General features: G+C 40.0%; 1 protein-coding gene across 2 annotated transcripts; it reads right to left on the reverse strand.

Annotated features, from left to right (window-relative positions):
• Positions 1-2649: 2649 nt before the first annotated feature.
• Positions 2650-15257, reverse strand: PQBP1 (polyglutamine binding protein 1). Of its 2 annotated transcripts, none has more exons than XM_070938085.1 (7): positions 15123-15257; positions 13796-13906; positions 13468-13579; positions 11910-12019; positions 4362-4472; positions 4162-4222; positions 2650-3434 (listed from the first exon to the last, which is right to left on the reverse strand). In XM_070938085.1, the coding sequence occupies exons 2-7, from the start codon at positions 13860-13862 to the stop codon at positions 3278-3280; spliced, it is 618 nt and encodes a 205-aa protein (XP_070794186.1). In that variant the 5' UTR covers positions 13863-13906; positions 15123-15257; the 3' UTR covers positions 2650-3277. The 2 variants fall into 2 exon arrangements, with proteins under 2 accessions (XP_070794186.1, XP_070794185.1); XM_070938084.1 differs by having other exon boundaries at positions 15070-15257.
• Positions 15258-15506: the final 249 nt, after the last annotated feature.

Consider the following 15506-nt stretch of genomic DNA (forward strand, 5'->3'; position numbering starts at 1 on the left):
GAACCTAAGAGAGGCAGGACTTTGATCCTCCCAGTTGTGCCTGCTATTTTGCTTCTAATGACTCCCATCCTTGGTACCCCAGCTGAATGTCTCTGAAGCCCTCGTAAGTATAAGGAACTTGGGAAAACTGTAACAGGCAAATATAAAAAAACAAAAACAAGAAATCATGGGAGTTATATGCCTCTGATGTAGTGGTTCCTTGCTTTTTAGGCAAAATTCATTTTCTAATATATCCAAACTTTAAATGTGTTTTTTTTTTATTCATCAGCACTGATGAAGTTACTTAAATTTGGTAATGAAACGTCTTCAAGAAAGCTACCAGGCTCACAGAGCAACCAAGGACTCCGCAGTTGTTATTGCGTTCTGTTGCAGAATGCTTTTGATATCTGCAAGCTAGGAAAAAGGGATTATTTGATTAAATTTCAATTGGTAACAGCAAGGCCCAATAGACTGGGAATATTTTAATGACAGTTTGTTGTTATCCATGGTGGGATTTGCTTTAATACATTGTTATAAATTGTTCACAAACCATGATTGTGTTCAGAGAACACAGTAAACCAAAATCATGTTTTATTGGTGAATAAGCCATTATTAAAACCACCCGCATAAGCATAGGGTCTAGAAGCTTGCTGTTTTGAATTTTTTTTGGAAAACGGCAATTCTAAAAGGGTGGGATTCTCAACTTAGGGCCACCTACCTTGCTCACATAATATATAGTTATAATATATATAGTTCTGGTTTTGTTTGAGCACCAAATCCCATTATCAAACTGAAGGGCCTTCTCAGAAAGCTATAGTCAGGCTACTGCATACTGTAATTAAAGACTTATAAAACACGAAGGGATATTGTTCCATGTTATCCATGCTTGTTTATTGGTAGCGTGCATGTTCAAATCCATAGGATTCAGTAACCAAGGCTAGGGTAGTAATGAAGATTCTTTTATCTGACTTCCTGATTTTGGCAAGAAATAATTTGCAGAGGAAGAAAAAAAATATGAGTGTCACCCTTCCCCTGTACCCTCTAGATCAGTGGTCCCCAACCCCCGGTCCGCGGACCGGTGCCGGGCCGTGGAGTACCTGGCACCGGGCCGCGCAGCGGCCGGGGGACATGAACGCTGCAGCGCAAAGGCTCCTGGGCCGTGCGCAAAAGCTCCTGGGCCGTGCGCAATGGGCCGTGCGCAAAAGCTCCTGGGCTGTGCCCCCACCCCTGCGCGCGCTCAGCGGGCCGCGGCGATAAAAAGGTTGGGGACCACTGCTCTAGATCAGTGAATCAATATCCAGATTGGGGAAAGCGAGTATAAGTAATTTGCTTAGTGGCAGATGGGATATCCTAAGAGTTGACAAAATCTCCAGGTCCTGTGCCCAACTGAGCTCAACCATTCTTTTGCTTTTTTTCAGGGTCTCAGATAAAGAAAAAGGTTCTTAAAGCAGCAGAGAAAGCGCCACCGAAGACTTCAGCAGCATTTCAGCTGTGATGCTTTTCTAGATTAACGAAATCTTCTGCCTGCGCTTACAAGATGCAGAACAATTCACGGCACTGGCTGCACAGGAAAGACGGGACTAATTATCTCAGATGTGCCTTTTGGTTGCCTGATGCACTTTACCAAGCTAAACTTGGTATCCCATTAAGATCTGCCTCAAGTACAGAGCTGAACCATAGGGGCTCCAATAGCAATTAATGGTTCATTTAGATCAGGGCTGTCAAACTCGCGGCCCAAAGGCCGGATACGTCACGCGCTGGCCACACCCACGCCCAGTTTAGCAAAGGGGAAAAAAGTCACAATACATCACATTACAACACAAGTTTGACACCCCTGATTTAGATGATCAGTTATATCTTCCCAGAGGAGTAAAGGAGCTATTAGAGCCAATTTTTTTTTTTTAATGAAGCTGTACCCTTAATTGATTGTCTCAGTAGTCTGGTGTGCAATTTGAATTCTAAGGTTTGTTCCTAGTGTTTGCCAAATTCTGCCAGAAGTCTGTTACAAATTGCAACACTAAGGACCAACTTCAGGCCTGGACTTTTTTCTTTCTCCTTCCCTAATTTTGTTTTGTTTACAATGCAGCTGGGGTGGGGTGGGGGACACAGCAAATTGTGTAAGGTCAAAAACTTGTGATATTAATGCTAATTACAGAATGGTCCTATGTGGCAGTATGAGTGAATTCAGAAATAATCATGTGTGAACCACCCTTGGCCCCCAATTCTTGTGAACTGAGATTGATTCCAAACCACCATTCTGTTCTGAATGACAGACATTATCAGAAGAGTTGTAACTTGTCTAAGGCTTTGACTTTGCTCCTATTCCACCTGAGAATCTGTAGCAGAGACTAACCCAGTCTAAATTCCATGGCTTCACTTTACATTGCTTTCGGTAGCTGAGCCGGCAAAAGTCTGGCCTGGGCAAATCCAGACCTTGGAGACCAAAAAGAAGACAACATATTGACTTCTCCTTGCTTTCCATTTCCGTTTCTCTTAGTGCACTGAGCCTTTCCCTCTCCAGTACAAAGGGAGAGACAGTATTTCTTTTTACTCCCTATCCCAGCCATATATTTATGCAGAACTGTAGCATCGTATCAAGTATTAATTGCATTATAAAGGCAGTATGGAACTAATGTGTTATATTTTAAGTATACTCACTAGGCAGCTTTGTATATTTTATTTATTCTTGTAAAAACAATACAGATTTCTAAAGCAAGCAAGCCCAGGTGTCACCTGATCATTTAAGCAGAATCAAAGAGCTGTGTGTCTTATAGCTACTCTGAGCTGGGGGAGGAGAGGGTGGGAAGGTGCGCTGGCTTCCACCTCCTTGCCTTGGCTGGTCCTCACTGACCAGGCTCTACAAACCTGTCTGCAAACGTTTTTCTTTATGCTATGCAAATATTATAAGCGAATCAAAATTGTTATATGGGAAAAACCGAAGCGGGTTTTCTCTCAACTTTTTTTTTTTTAGAAATTCAAAGTGGGATGGGAGAAGGAGATGGAGACTGGCGAGGAGACTGTCCCCTGCAGAAGTCAGCAGGTCAAACATGTAAAACCTCTTCTGTGGGGAAACACTGTCTCCTGAAAGCCCCAAAGATATTGGGAACTTTGCAGCTTTTCGGAAGCCGCTGAACCATAAAAATCAGCCTCTCTTACCGCTGACATGCCAGAGTTGTAGTACAGATTTGGAAAGACTACCGCTGGCCCAGTCTGTCATCCAGAGGGAGTCCTGCTCTTGCAGCGAGCCTTTCAGAACTTAACATTCATTCATTCAGGGATAAAAGGAGGTGTGGGCATCTCAGTCCTGCTGTTTGGCTCGAGAAGCTTCTGCGTTCGCACGTAAGACTGCCCCAGGGCTTGGATAAGGGCGCTGCTGGAAGAGTGGGCCAGCAGCTGTGGTATCTGCACCAGTCTTGGCTTCATTTCGCTTGGGCAGGCCCGTGGACCAGGTTCCCCTTGAGAGGTAGGAAAGATGCAGAAACAAGGTTGGTGTCATTGGCTGCTCTCCGATCCTGCCACTGGCCCTTCTGACTTTGCCTCTGTTTTCTAACTTCATCTAGCCTTGGTCCTACCCCACTGCACCCACTCTCCTACATAGTTCTCAGCTCCTAAAGCAGCCCGAAGTCCTCGGTGACTTTTAAAATGCCACGAACACCATAAGACACCAACTTATGGCACCAACACTTGAGCATCTGATCGGTATAAGTCTGAGAAAATGAAATCATGTAGTTACAGGGATAGAATTTCATTTCCTTATAATCCATTTTTTTCATAGAAAAAGCAAGTTTTTAGTCCCTATAGATCATACAAGTTACGCTTTGGCATAATTTATGTAAAGATGTTAGAAAAGTCTAAAATATAGAATGGATAATTTAAAATGCCTGAATGCATCTCATTAATAATTCCAGCAGACAACTGGAACACACAAAACTGCCCTAATATATCAAATCTGAGCAATGAAAGATATAGTTCAAAAATTATTTCTGATTAGTGAAATCTCTTTAAGATCCAGCAGGGAGCTACTCACAATTTTTTTTTAAAAAAAACCATACTTCCTGTTGTCTCTTTCAATCCTGAAATTGGAAACATTTGTCAGGGCCTACTGCTGATCTGCCAATTTAGCCGTCTTTCTGCAATGATACTTGGCTTTAGCAGGGGGAGCTTTCTACTGAGCAGACTCACCGAGGAGCATCTGAGTAAGCACTGGGGTCCATGGGATCAAGTTCTTCATCCTTTCGGCTTGCTGTAGAAGAGAGACAAGAGGGATGCCAGACTTTGATAACCACTTTGGGGCTAAGAGAAACCCATTCCTCCAGGAAGAGACACTGTATGCTGCTAGCCAAAGCACCTTTGGGAGCTCAGGGTAGGGCATCTACTCTTACCCTTTTTGCTCTTAGGGTAGGGGGCCAGTTCTTCCCGCCGGTGATAGCGACGTTCCTTCACCTCTTCCCGCTCGATCTTATCATGGAAGCGTTCTGTTTTGCTTTCAGCATCTAAAGGAGATGAATATTTTAGTTTTAGTTTTGCGATAGCCTACCACTTGCCTTTTTCTTCTGCACTGTCGTTTTTCTTTTTTCTTTTTGTTCTTAAACAGTAATGTATGTAAGTAGATACTGGGCTCCAGCATATACAGGTAGTCCTTGGCTAGAGACCACAATTGGAACCAACAGCTTAAGTGGTGCTTAAGTGCTACACAAACCCGCAACTTTCTGTATGATCTTGCTTCAGCTTTGCTTTGCTTTACAAACTTCTGAAGGTTGTAAATGCTAGTACTGGTAATAAAGTTACTTTTTCATCGCTGTTGCTAAATAAGGCAGTCACTAAATGAGGACAACCTGTAAATAGATTCCCCCTGTTTTGGAAATCTTTTTGAAAACTGAATTGCCCATAAGAAGCAGACTCAGTGGCCACCTAACACCACCTTAACAGCTCCAAAACAAGTTAAGTACCAAAACAGCAGCATGCACAGCTCCTTGTTAAAGAAAGGGAGAGATGGGGGACTTCTGGTTTGGTCTTCGTCGTCGCCAGACGGTTTTTTAGACCGCCAGCCCCGCCGTCTGTAAAGAGCCGCTTCGAGAGGGAGAAGCGGCTTGGAAAACTCCAAATCCAAGAGGAATTGTGAGGAGAGCCAGCGAGATTAGGTTGAGCCCCTGTGAAGCCCCCAGATTGCTTTCTTTTGCTTCTGGGGGAGGAAACAGGCGAGGCTCCCTTTCCAGCCCGCCAAAGCTCCGGACCTCGGGGACGATTCTACTTTGTAGAACAAGACGGCGTGACCATCCTTATAAGTGAAAATAAAGAAAACTTCCTAATTGAACAGGGTGAAACCGGGACTTGAACCTCAAAACCGCAAGTATTTGTGCTGTGCTGTGCTAGCCCTGTGATTAAACTTAAGTGAGAGATTGAAAGTTTCCTGAAAATGGCGCCTGGCTTCAGCGCAGGGGAATGCTGAAAGCGAAAGTGGATTTGCATAGTTACTTTAACATGCTACAAAGTCTCACTGCTTGTAACAACTGAAGAGAAAAGACAAAATTCTTTCTTAAAAATAAGCAAGCTTGACTCTGACTTAACTTTATCTCTAATTTGATCAAACCTGGGGGAATTTCTTAGAGGATTTTGTGGAGGAAGAAGGGAAAAAAGGACCTCCTTTTTTGAAAAAGTTAGGCTACGTGGCAGAATGGCTTCTAAACAGCCTAAGCAAGATATGAAGGCGGCAGAGGGGGATCCCCCATGCATAAGCCGCAACAACAGCCTTCTAGCCAGCAGAGTCAGAGAAAGGAGTTTGATCTTGAAAGCTTGAAAGAGTTTATTGCCCAGGCTTTGATGAGGCAAGATGAAAATATGGATGAGAAGTTTAAAAAATCTCAACAGGAAATTAAGCAGGAGATCAAAGAAATCAAAGAGGTGGTTCAAGAAAAATATGACAAGGTGACTAAAAAGTTAATGACAGTGGTGACTGGTCTCTCAGCTGCAGTTGTGCAAACTGATAAAAAAGTAGAGGAATATAAATCTGAAATGGATGCTAAAATGAAGGAGGCAGACCATAAAATTTTTAATGTTGATAATAAAATGCAAAGGATGGAAAATGAGCTGACAATGATGCAATTTAGGTCTATGGAATTTGCTATAAGACTTAGAGGAATAAAAGAGGATATCAGAGAAGATTTGAGAAGGATTTGTGCTGATGCCTTAGCTGTGATGTTAAAGACCAGTCCTGAAGAGATTTCTTGTAAGATGGATAAAGCTTACAGAGTGAATTCCTGGGTGGCTAAACAAAGACAATTGCCTAGAGATGTGGTGATATATTTCACAGATAGAAGAATAAGAAATGATATTCTGCAAAGGTCCTTTGTTTCTACTGTGCAAGTGGATGGAAGAGAAATTGGAGTTTACAAAGAGTTGCCACCTAAGATGTTAAAAGATAGAAAGGATTTTGGATTTTTAGTGTCTGAACTAAAGAAACAGCAAATCCCATTCAGATGGGATGCCCCAACTGGCATAATATTGAAGTATGAAGGAGAAAGGTATAGATTGAATACAGTTGAGAAAGCGGAAGAATTTTATTCTGCAATTTTTAAAAAAAACAGGCACAATATCCCCACGCACATCTTCAGTGTTGGACATAAAGGAGAGTGATAAGGAGAAGCAGTTTGAACAAGAGACTGAGGAGCAGTGCAAACAGATGGAGCGGGAGGCAATGGAAATGCAGGGAGCTACAGGGGGATTTCTAGATGAGCCTTTGTTAGATCTCCCTCTGGAACCTGTATTTGGAGTACCCACAAATACAAGAGAAGTGGCTTTGGACCTGGCCCGGATGTCTGAAGCTAAAGATCAGCGTATAACTCGAGCAGTTTATAAGTAATTTAAAGAAAAACAACAACAGGAGAGGTCCAAGCCACAACAAGACAAGAAGGGAGCTAAGGGTACACAAGCACGTGAAGCCATGGGGGGAGCTAAGCCGAAGATTACCAACCTGGAAGAAAGTCTTCAGCAAATGTTCCTATCGCTTCAAGAGGTTCCAGATGACAATTAAGTTTTTATCTTGGAATGTGAATGGACTAAACTCACCACAGAAGAGGAGGAAATTATTTAATTATCTGAAACAGTTTAACAATGATATTATTTGCTTACAAGAAACTCATATTCGAATACAAGATCAAAAATATTTAATAAATTCTAGATTAGGAACGCAATTCATAGCTTCTAGTTCGGAAAAAAAGAATGGAGTAGTGATTTACATAAATAAAAGACTATCATCTAAAATTATAGAAGCAGATGATTCTGGGAGGTTTATAGCAATTGAACTTTATACAGAAAATGGTCTAGTTTTGGTGATTGGAATCTATGCTCCTAACCAACAACAAGAAAATTTTTATAAAACATTGTATTCTAAAATACTACAATGGGACTATAGATCTATTTTAATTATGGGAGATTGGAATGGAGTAATTGATCCCAAAATAGATAAAAAGAGTATGGCAAAGTCAAGGATTGCCACAGATTTTTTTTGATATGAAAGAAGATTTGGAATTAAAAGATATTTGGAGAATACATAACCCAAAAGACTTGGACTTTACTTTTTTCTCAGACAGGCACAGATCCTTCTCTAGGATTGATTTTATTTTATTATCATCTGACTTACTTGTAAAAACAAAAAAAACAAAGATTTTCCCAAGGACTCTAACCGACCATAGCCCGGTATGGATAGAAATTGAAATGGGAAAGATTGAGAGAAGATCATGGAGAGTAAATGAAAATTTGTTTAGATACGAAAAAAATGTAAATGAACTTAAAAAGCAAATGAAAGAATTTTTTGAAATGAATTTGAATAAGGGTACCCCTATTGAAATTGTGTGGGATGCGAGTAAGGCATATATGAGGGGGGTACTCATTCATATGAACTCTAAACATAGATTAAACCGACAAAAGAAAAGATTGGAAATGGAAGCAGAGATAAAGAAGAAAGAACAGCTACTTATAAAGAACCCAACAGATGAAAGAATACGAGGAGCTATAAAACTTTTGAAAGATCAATTTCATATGCTTATGGCGGAGCAAACAGCAATTAACTTACAATTTGCGAAACATAATACATTTTGCAATGCTAATAAACCGGGCAGATGGCTGGCTTACACATTGAGGAAGCGTCAGAGCACACGGGTTATTGGTAGTATTGACATTGGAGGGAAGGAAATTTTTCAACAAAAATTAATCAAAGAAGCTTTTTTAGATTATTATATTAAATTATATGCTAAAGATGAAATAAAGACTGGACTTATAGATAAATATTTAGAAGAAAAAAGAGTTATAAAAATTTCTAGTGATCAAAAGGAAAGAATGAGTCAACCAATTATAGCTGAGGAGATTATTGCTGCAATTAAACAACTGAAAATAGCCAAAGTACCAGGGACGGATGGCTTAACTGCAGTGTACTATAAAACTTTACAAGCAGAAATGATTGAACATCTTAAAGACTTATTTTGTAGTATACAACAAGGGGGTAAAATACCTCCTTCATGGAAAGCAGCTTATATATCACTGATACCGAAAGAGCAAGCAGGTCTTAAAAAACCTGAGAATTATAGACCAATATCTCTTCTGAACAATGATTATAAAATTTTTGCAAAAGTATTAGCCAACAGATTAATGCCAGTTATTCAAGAGGTGATTCATCATGACCAAGTAGGATTTATAGAAGGCAGATACATGAAGGATAATGTAAGGCAAATAATAAACTTATTGGACTATCTTGAGAAGAATAAACAGATATCTGCAGTGCTGGTGTTTTTGGATGCGGAGAAGGCCTTTGATAGAGTGGATTGGAACTTTCTATTAAAGACTCTGAGAAAAATGGACTTTGGGGATCAGTTTATACAGGCGGTTTCAGCAATTTATCAACAGCAAACGGCACAAATTATTATTAATGGAAGTCTGACTACAAATTTTAGTATTGAAAAAGGAACAAGACAAGGTTGTCCGCTATCCCCATTGTTATTTATTCTAACATTAGAAGTCTTGTTGAATACAATACAGGACTCAAACTCATTACATGGCATAGCTATTAGGCATGAGGATTACAGGACCAGGGCATTTGCAGATGATCTGGTTGTTACCCTAACACAGCCGATGGAATCAATAATTCAGATGAAAGACATTATAAAAGAATATGGTATGATATCAGGATTTAGACTGAACCAGAAAAAGACTAAGATGATTGTTAAAAATATGACACAAGATCGGAAGCAGGAGCTTGAAAGCAAGGCAGGCTTTGAAATAGTATCAAAAGTTAAATATTTAGGAGTTCAAGTTGCAGATTCAAATATAAAATTATTTCAAAATAATTATGAGGTGTTGTGGCGAGAGGTACAAAAGGATATGGAAACTTGGAAAAAACTGCAGCTGTCGCTGCTTGGAAGAATAGCAGCAGTTAAGATGAACGTTTTGCCTAGATTTCTTTTTTTGTTTCAAATGATTCCAGTGCTTAAAAGTGATAAGCAATTGAGAGAATGGCAAAATGGATTGAATAAGTTTGTTTGGAATGAGAAAAAGCCGAGAGTCAAGCTGAAAATAATGCAAGATGCTCCAGAAAGGGGAGGCCTTAAACTTCCAAATCTACAACTGTACTATGAAGCAGCAGCTTTGACGCAAGCAAGTGACTGGTTTGGAAGGATAAAGACTGGAATATTGAATATAGAAAGCCATGATCTTGAATTTGGTTGGCATGCATATTTATTCTATGAGAATAAAGTGGATAAAGTATTCAAGAGCCACATACTTAGGAACTCTTTGATGAGAGTCTGGAAGAAGCATCGATTCAAATGGGATTACAAAATACTGTTATGGCTGGATCTTGGTCATATCATGTGGAATACAAATATAATGTCACTCGGGGGGGTTTTATACAAAGAAGTTCTTTTTATGGATGGGGGCAGATGGCAACTAAAGACATTAGAAACACTGTTGGAAGAAGGGATTAATTTAACTTGGCTACAGTATAATCAACTTCAACTGAGATGGAAAGAAGATCAAAAAACTGGTATAATGATGTATGAAGAAGAATTGGTTAGACATATAAAAGAGAAAGGTCCAATGCATATTAAGAGGGTTTATAATGTTTTGTTAGAAAGAGATTCGGAAACTGAGCTGGTTAAAAATTGTATGATAAAGTGGGCACAAAATTTTGCAGAACAGTGATGTTGGAAACATGGGAAAAAATATGGGCCCAGAATGTTAAATTTACATAGTCGCAGAATTTGAGGGAAAATTTTTATAAAATGTTTTATAGGTGGCATTTAGATCCTAAGAAATTATCGTGTATGTACCCTAACGTTCAACCAAAATGCTGGAGATGTGATTGCTTAGATGCCACATATTATCATATGTGGTGGACTTGTAAGAAAGTGAAGGCTTTTTGGATAAAAATTTGGTGGGTTATGCAAAATGTTTTGAAGAAAAAACTTCAGTTCTCTCCACAATTGTTTTTATTGGGTATAGTCAAGGGTTTTACATTGGGCGAAACAAAGCTGATATTGTATATGGTGACAGCAGCGAGATTACTGATAGGTCAATATTGGAAAAATGAAGCTATGCCCACTATTGAAGAATGGACTTTGAAGATGGCCAGTTTTGCAGAGATGGCGAAGATCTCAGCATATTTAAAAAACCGAACTCAAGAGACTTATGTATGGGAGTGGAAAAAGTGGATAGATTATGTGCAGAATAAATATCAAACTAGGAAATATCAGATAGCTTTTAGCTGAATGAATGTATTATGTAGGGACAAATTAATTGAGTTTTATGAAGGTATAAATAGTATATAGGGGGTGGAGGGGTTTAAGCTTTATAAAATGTATTTTTCAATTAGGATTTAATTCTGTGGAAGTCCTGGGGGGAAAAGGGGAGGGCTAGGGAGGGTATGGGGGTTTTTGGGGGGGAAATTGGGGAGAAAATGTATTTGTAAAACTTTTTAAATAAAAAAAAAAGAAAGAAAGGGAGAGATGGTCATTGAGACAGTTTTAATAGCTTTTCACTGCTGATGAACACTGCAAATACAATCAACTATTTCTTTTATATAAGATTGCCCACTGACTACTTGCTGTGATGCAACAAGCAACTGTGGCAGAGAATAGATGAAGCTATCCTTTTTCACAAAATCAAGTATTATCTGTTAAATGACTCCAAATCAAATTGCTAGTAATTAACCCCACACTTCCATTATCACCTCTCTTCATGACTGCATATATCTTCTGTATGTCCCCATGTTTTGATGGAGGGAGGGAGGGAGGGAGGGAGGGAGGGAGGGAGGGAGGGAGGGAGAGAGAGAGAGAGAGAGAGAGAGAGAGAGAGAGAGAGAGAGAGAAAGAAAGAAAGAAAGAAAGAAAGAAAGAAAAACTGTGGTTCACTTTGCTGGCAACAAATACAGTGGGAGAATCTGGTATATTTCAAGATATTAGATAGCTTTTTACTTCTGATATTACAGTTGAATGTTTTCCCACCTCAAAGTGATGGAAAAATGCACCACTCAGTTTCAATCCAAAAGAGATCTAGAGTTTCTTTTTCCTTTAAAAATAGAGGGGGGAATCATACCAACACTCATGGTTTCACTTAGTGACCCACAAAGTGAACCACTTTATTTAACGAGTTGGTTCCAATTGTGGTCTCTGAGGACTACCTGTATATACTTACTACTTCTGTACATTTTTGTTTAAGAACAGCCAAAATAAAAATGCCAGTGCAGAAGGGGTATTCAGAGGCCATAGGTTGTCCATCCCCACTTTGTAGCCTTAGGCATACATTCATTCTCACCAGAGGCCAGATCAAATTTTCTGTGCTTCCGGAGATTAATTCCCCTATTCATTTAAAACCAATTTATAGTTTTCCTATTATGATCTATAATTACACCCAAAACACTATATAAAACAAAACATTCTTACCTAAGTTGTTCTTCAACTTCTTGGCTGCTTTGGTCACTACAGAGTTGGGATCATTAGGCGAGAGCCATGAAACCAGATCACTTTCTAAGTTCCAATAATAAGGGAGGCAGCTACAAGCAGAAGAGAACTATATTTGTTACTTCTAGAGCCAATAGCAATAGATCCAAACCCAAAATTCCCCCATTCTCCAAAAACACTGAAATGTATTCTCAACACTTTTTGCAAAAAAAACACTGGCATTTAATGTCAGAAAACTGACTTTATTTTGTTAGACTGATATCCCAATGTTTTTTTTCCACAATTCCCTGCTCACAATTGAGTGTTGCTTTTAGGACTAGCTTTCAACTACTATCAGGCATTCAAGAAATAAGCTGCAGCCTAGCGCTTGGTAGAATAGCTGCAAAGATATTCAGATTCTGAGAAAGATCAAAAATATTCAGATTCTAGAAAGATCCAAATGACACAGGCAATGATTTCCCTATGATATGCTATGAAAGCAACAGTTGGAATTTTAAGCAGCAGAATAGATAGTTAAGAAAACAAATCAAATAATGTATCAATTCAGAATTTTCACTTATCGCGTGAATGATCATATTTTGGTCACCTTATGCAATGGCCTAGCTCTCTTGAAAAGTCTACAATGTTGGCAAAGGTGGGAGGAAGCAGAGAATGATCAGCAGCAAGCTGAACCAGACTCATTTACAGCAGTAATGGGTGCATCATTCACCCTTCATTCAGGAAAACCTGAAGGACCAAGCTGGAGAAAGATTATCCTAGAGAAAACTTATTTATGTGATCACTGAGTCAACTCCAAATTCATGACACATGATGATCATCATCATCATGGTTAACACAATTCATAGGTTGGTATAATATTCTGACTCCAATCTAGATAACATAATCAAAATTTTCAGACACAGAATATTCCCCCCCCCCCCAACCTAATAAACACCATCTATCATGTAAACATAACAAACAGCTTACTCGGTAATATCGACTGGACTTTCTTTTTTCAGTGTTCTTCAGAGAGCCATAAAACCTTAACTTTTCAGAAAGGCATCTAGTTACTTCCACTTTATATTAATTGATTTTTGCTTTTATATCCTATTATATTCATACTGTATGTACCCCAAGTCTCTAGGTTTGGAAACATATATGTCATAGTAATAATACTCTGCTGGACCAGAGATATGAAAAATAATAAAAACTTTGCCAACTCAGTGATGGCTAGGCAGCACATGGTAGCCTTCCAGAACCACCAAATCTTTCCTCCTTTCAGAGATCAGCTAACACAGGGGTGTCAAACTCATGTCGTCACAGTGACGTCACATGACATATCAGGACTTTTTTCTCCTTTGCTAAACCGGGTGTGGGCGTGGCCAGCGCATGACGCATCCGGCCTACAGGCCGGGAGTTTGACAGTCCTGAGCTAACAGAACCAGAAACATCTCCCTGATTGGGCACCAATGAATAGTAGTACGAATCCTGTGAGCACGGGCTAAAAACACTCTGATAGAAATCATTAGCAGGACATACTGAGCACTCACTATATGCTTACCAAACAGGGTCAATGACTTTGTACCAGTTTGGTGGCAGGTTCTCCATTCTTGTGGCTTCATAATCAACGTGATCATCATCATAATCTTCTGCAATTATTTCCTCTTCTGGCTCTTATGTGGAAAGAAACAGGATCAGGCTTGAAAAAAAAAGACGGCGTCCACAGGTGGCAAAATTGCACAATCTAGAATGGATACCAATTTTAGAGAGCCAAAAATGACTTGGGAGCTAACCAGCTCTAGTTCCTGGGAACTATCCCTGATGCTCATCCTTGGTTTGTAGACAGCCTATACAAGTTATCTTCCTCCTAATCCCCCCCCCGTACTTACCAGGTTCTACATGCTTTAGCAGGCCTCGCCTGGCTAGGCGGGACTGCAATGCCACCGGCAGAGGCATCAGAGTGGAGCAGATGTGCAAATGTTGCTTTTCCAATCCTTTTTCTATATTTGAGCAAAGAAATATCATTACATTTTGCGCTTATCACTGCTCTTTCCAGAACATGCACACTCTCCGCAAGTTTTCATACCAGAATTCTTTAATACTATTTCTCAGAATATATGGGATTCAATTTCTAGGGCTAATGGTAGATATAACCCATCAGGAATCACTTTGGAGTAGTTTATACCTTTTTTTCTTTTTCCTGTCTACTTGCATTTCCCTGAGAATCAAGTGAAATCTTTAAAAGCGTATTTGACTCTCTTTCACCAATTTAATCAGAATTTGGAATGACATAAAATTGATAGTGACTGCCCCACTAGAAGAATGGAATAGGAAATCAACTCCATAGGGCGACTAATTTTTTAAAATTGAGATTGGGTATTGCAAACAGAATCTTGCAAATTTAGCCTGTATATTAGGAATGTTCTGATCCAATTCTTACCAAGCTTATGAATTTGCTGCCACACCATGTCAGTCTACAGCCAGGACTGTTCAAACAAAATACTCATTGCATAGAATTCTCACGAGGAACAACAGCTCTGATCTAGCTGGTTGAGTTTTCCATATACATGTAGTCCTCGACTTACAAGAGTTCATTTAGTGACCATTCAAAGTTACAATGGCACTGAAAAAAAGTGACTGACTTGTTTTTTCACCATTATGACCTTTCCAGCATCCCCATGATTATGAGATCAAAAGTCAGATCCTTGGCAACCGATTCCTATTGATGACCGTTGCTGTGTCCCAAGATTCTGTGATCCCCTTTTGCGACCTCCTGGCAAGCAAAATCAATGGGGAAGCCCGATTCACTTAACCGGGGTATTTAACTTCATCAACTGCAGTGATTCACTTAACAACCGAGGCAAGAAAAAACAAAATGGGGCAAAATTCACTTAACAAACGTCTCAACAGAAATGCGGGGCTCCCTTGTGGTCATAAATCGAGGACTACCTGTAAAACGATCATATTTATTTTTTTTTAAAGTTATATTCTGTCCTCATTATAACCGAAGAGCACAAATACGAGAGTTCTCTCCATTTTTAACGTATTTTATCCCACTTCTAAAATTCCAAGAGTTTTAGGACATTTGCACAACGAAGCTCTATTGATCATCCTTGTTTCTGTGTCAGAAGTGATCCTTGAAACCCTCTTCCTTTAGGCTCACCATAATTCTCGCAAACAGTCTCAGTTGACACCGTTACAGTTCCTCAGCCTCACCTTCTTACCGCCCCGGAGAGTCACGCAGCCGCCCGCCCGCGCGCTCAAGAAAACCCCCGCCGCTTCTCCTTCAACAGCCCCTCCCGTTCCCGGATTCAAAGCAGCTCCCGTTTGCTCCAAGGAGCCACCTGCACGTGACACACGCCCACCAATCCGCGGCCCAACAGAATTCCTCACGCTACGCTTCCCCCCCCTCAAACGTCGTCAAACCTCATCGTTAAATGAAAACCAACAGACCAATCGCCGTGGAAGAAGGCTCAATTAGGCCCACCCACCCTCGTCGGCGCCCTATCAAGAGCTGGTTTGCTCCTCCCCCGGTAGTGACGAAATACATCATCCTTTGACCCCCCCGCCCTTCGGCCGAAGGAAAACACGAAGGCGGGA

Source organism: Pituophis catenifer, unplaced genomic scaffold (genome assembly GCF_029215685.1).
Source record: "Pituophis catenifer annectens isolate HBS135680 unplaced genomic scaffold, rPitCat1.0.hap2 SCAF_2, whole genome shotgun sequence".
Taxonomy (NCBI): domain Eukaryota; kingdom Metazoa; phylum Chordata; class Lepidosauria; order Squamata; family Colubridae; genus Pituophis; species Pituophis catenifer.

Coding starts and splice junctions, on each gene's coding strand:
- PQBP1 (XM_070938085.1), bottom strand. CDS start 13,862: ATGCCTCTGCCGGTGGCATTGCAGTCCCGCCTAGCCAGGCGAGGCCTG. Junction 12,020..13,467: donor AAAGTCATTGACCCTGTTTG/GTAAGCATATAG, acceptor TTCTGCTTGTAG/CTGCCTCCCTTATTATTGGA. Junction 4,223..4,361: donor CTACCCTAAGAGCAAAAAGG/GTAAGAGTAGAT, acceptor TCTCTTCTACAG/CAAGCCGAAAGGATGAAGAA.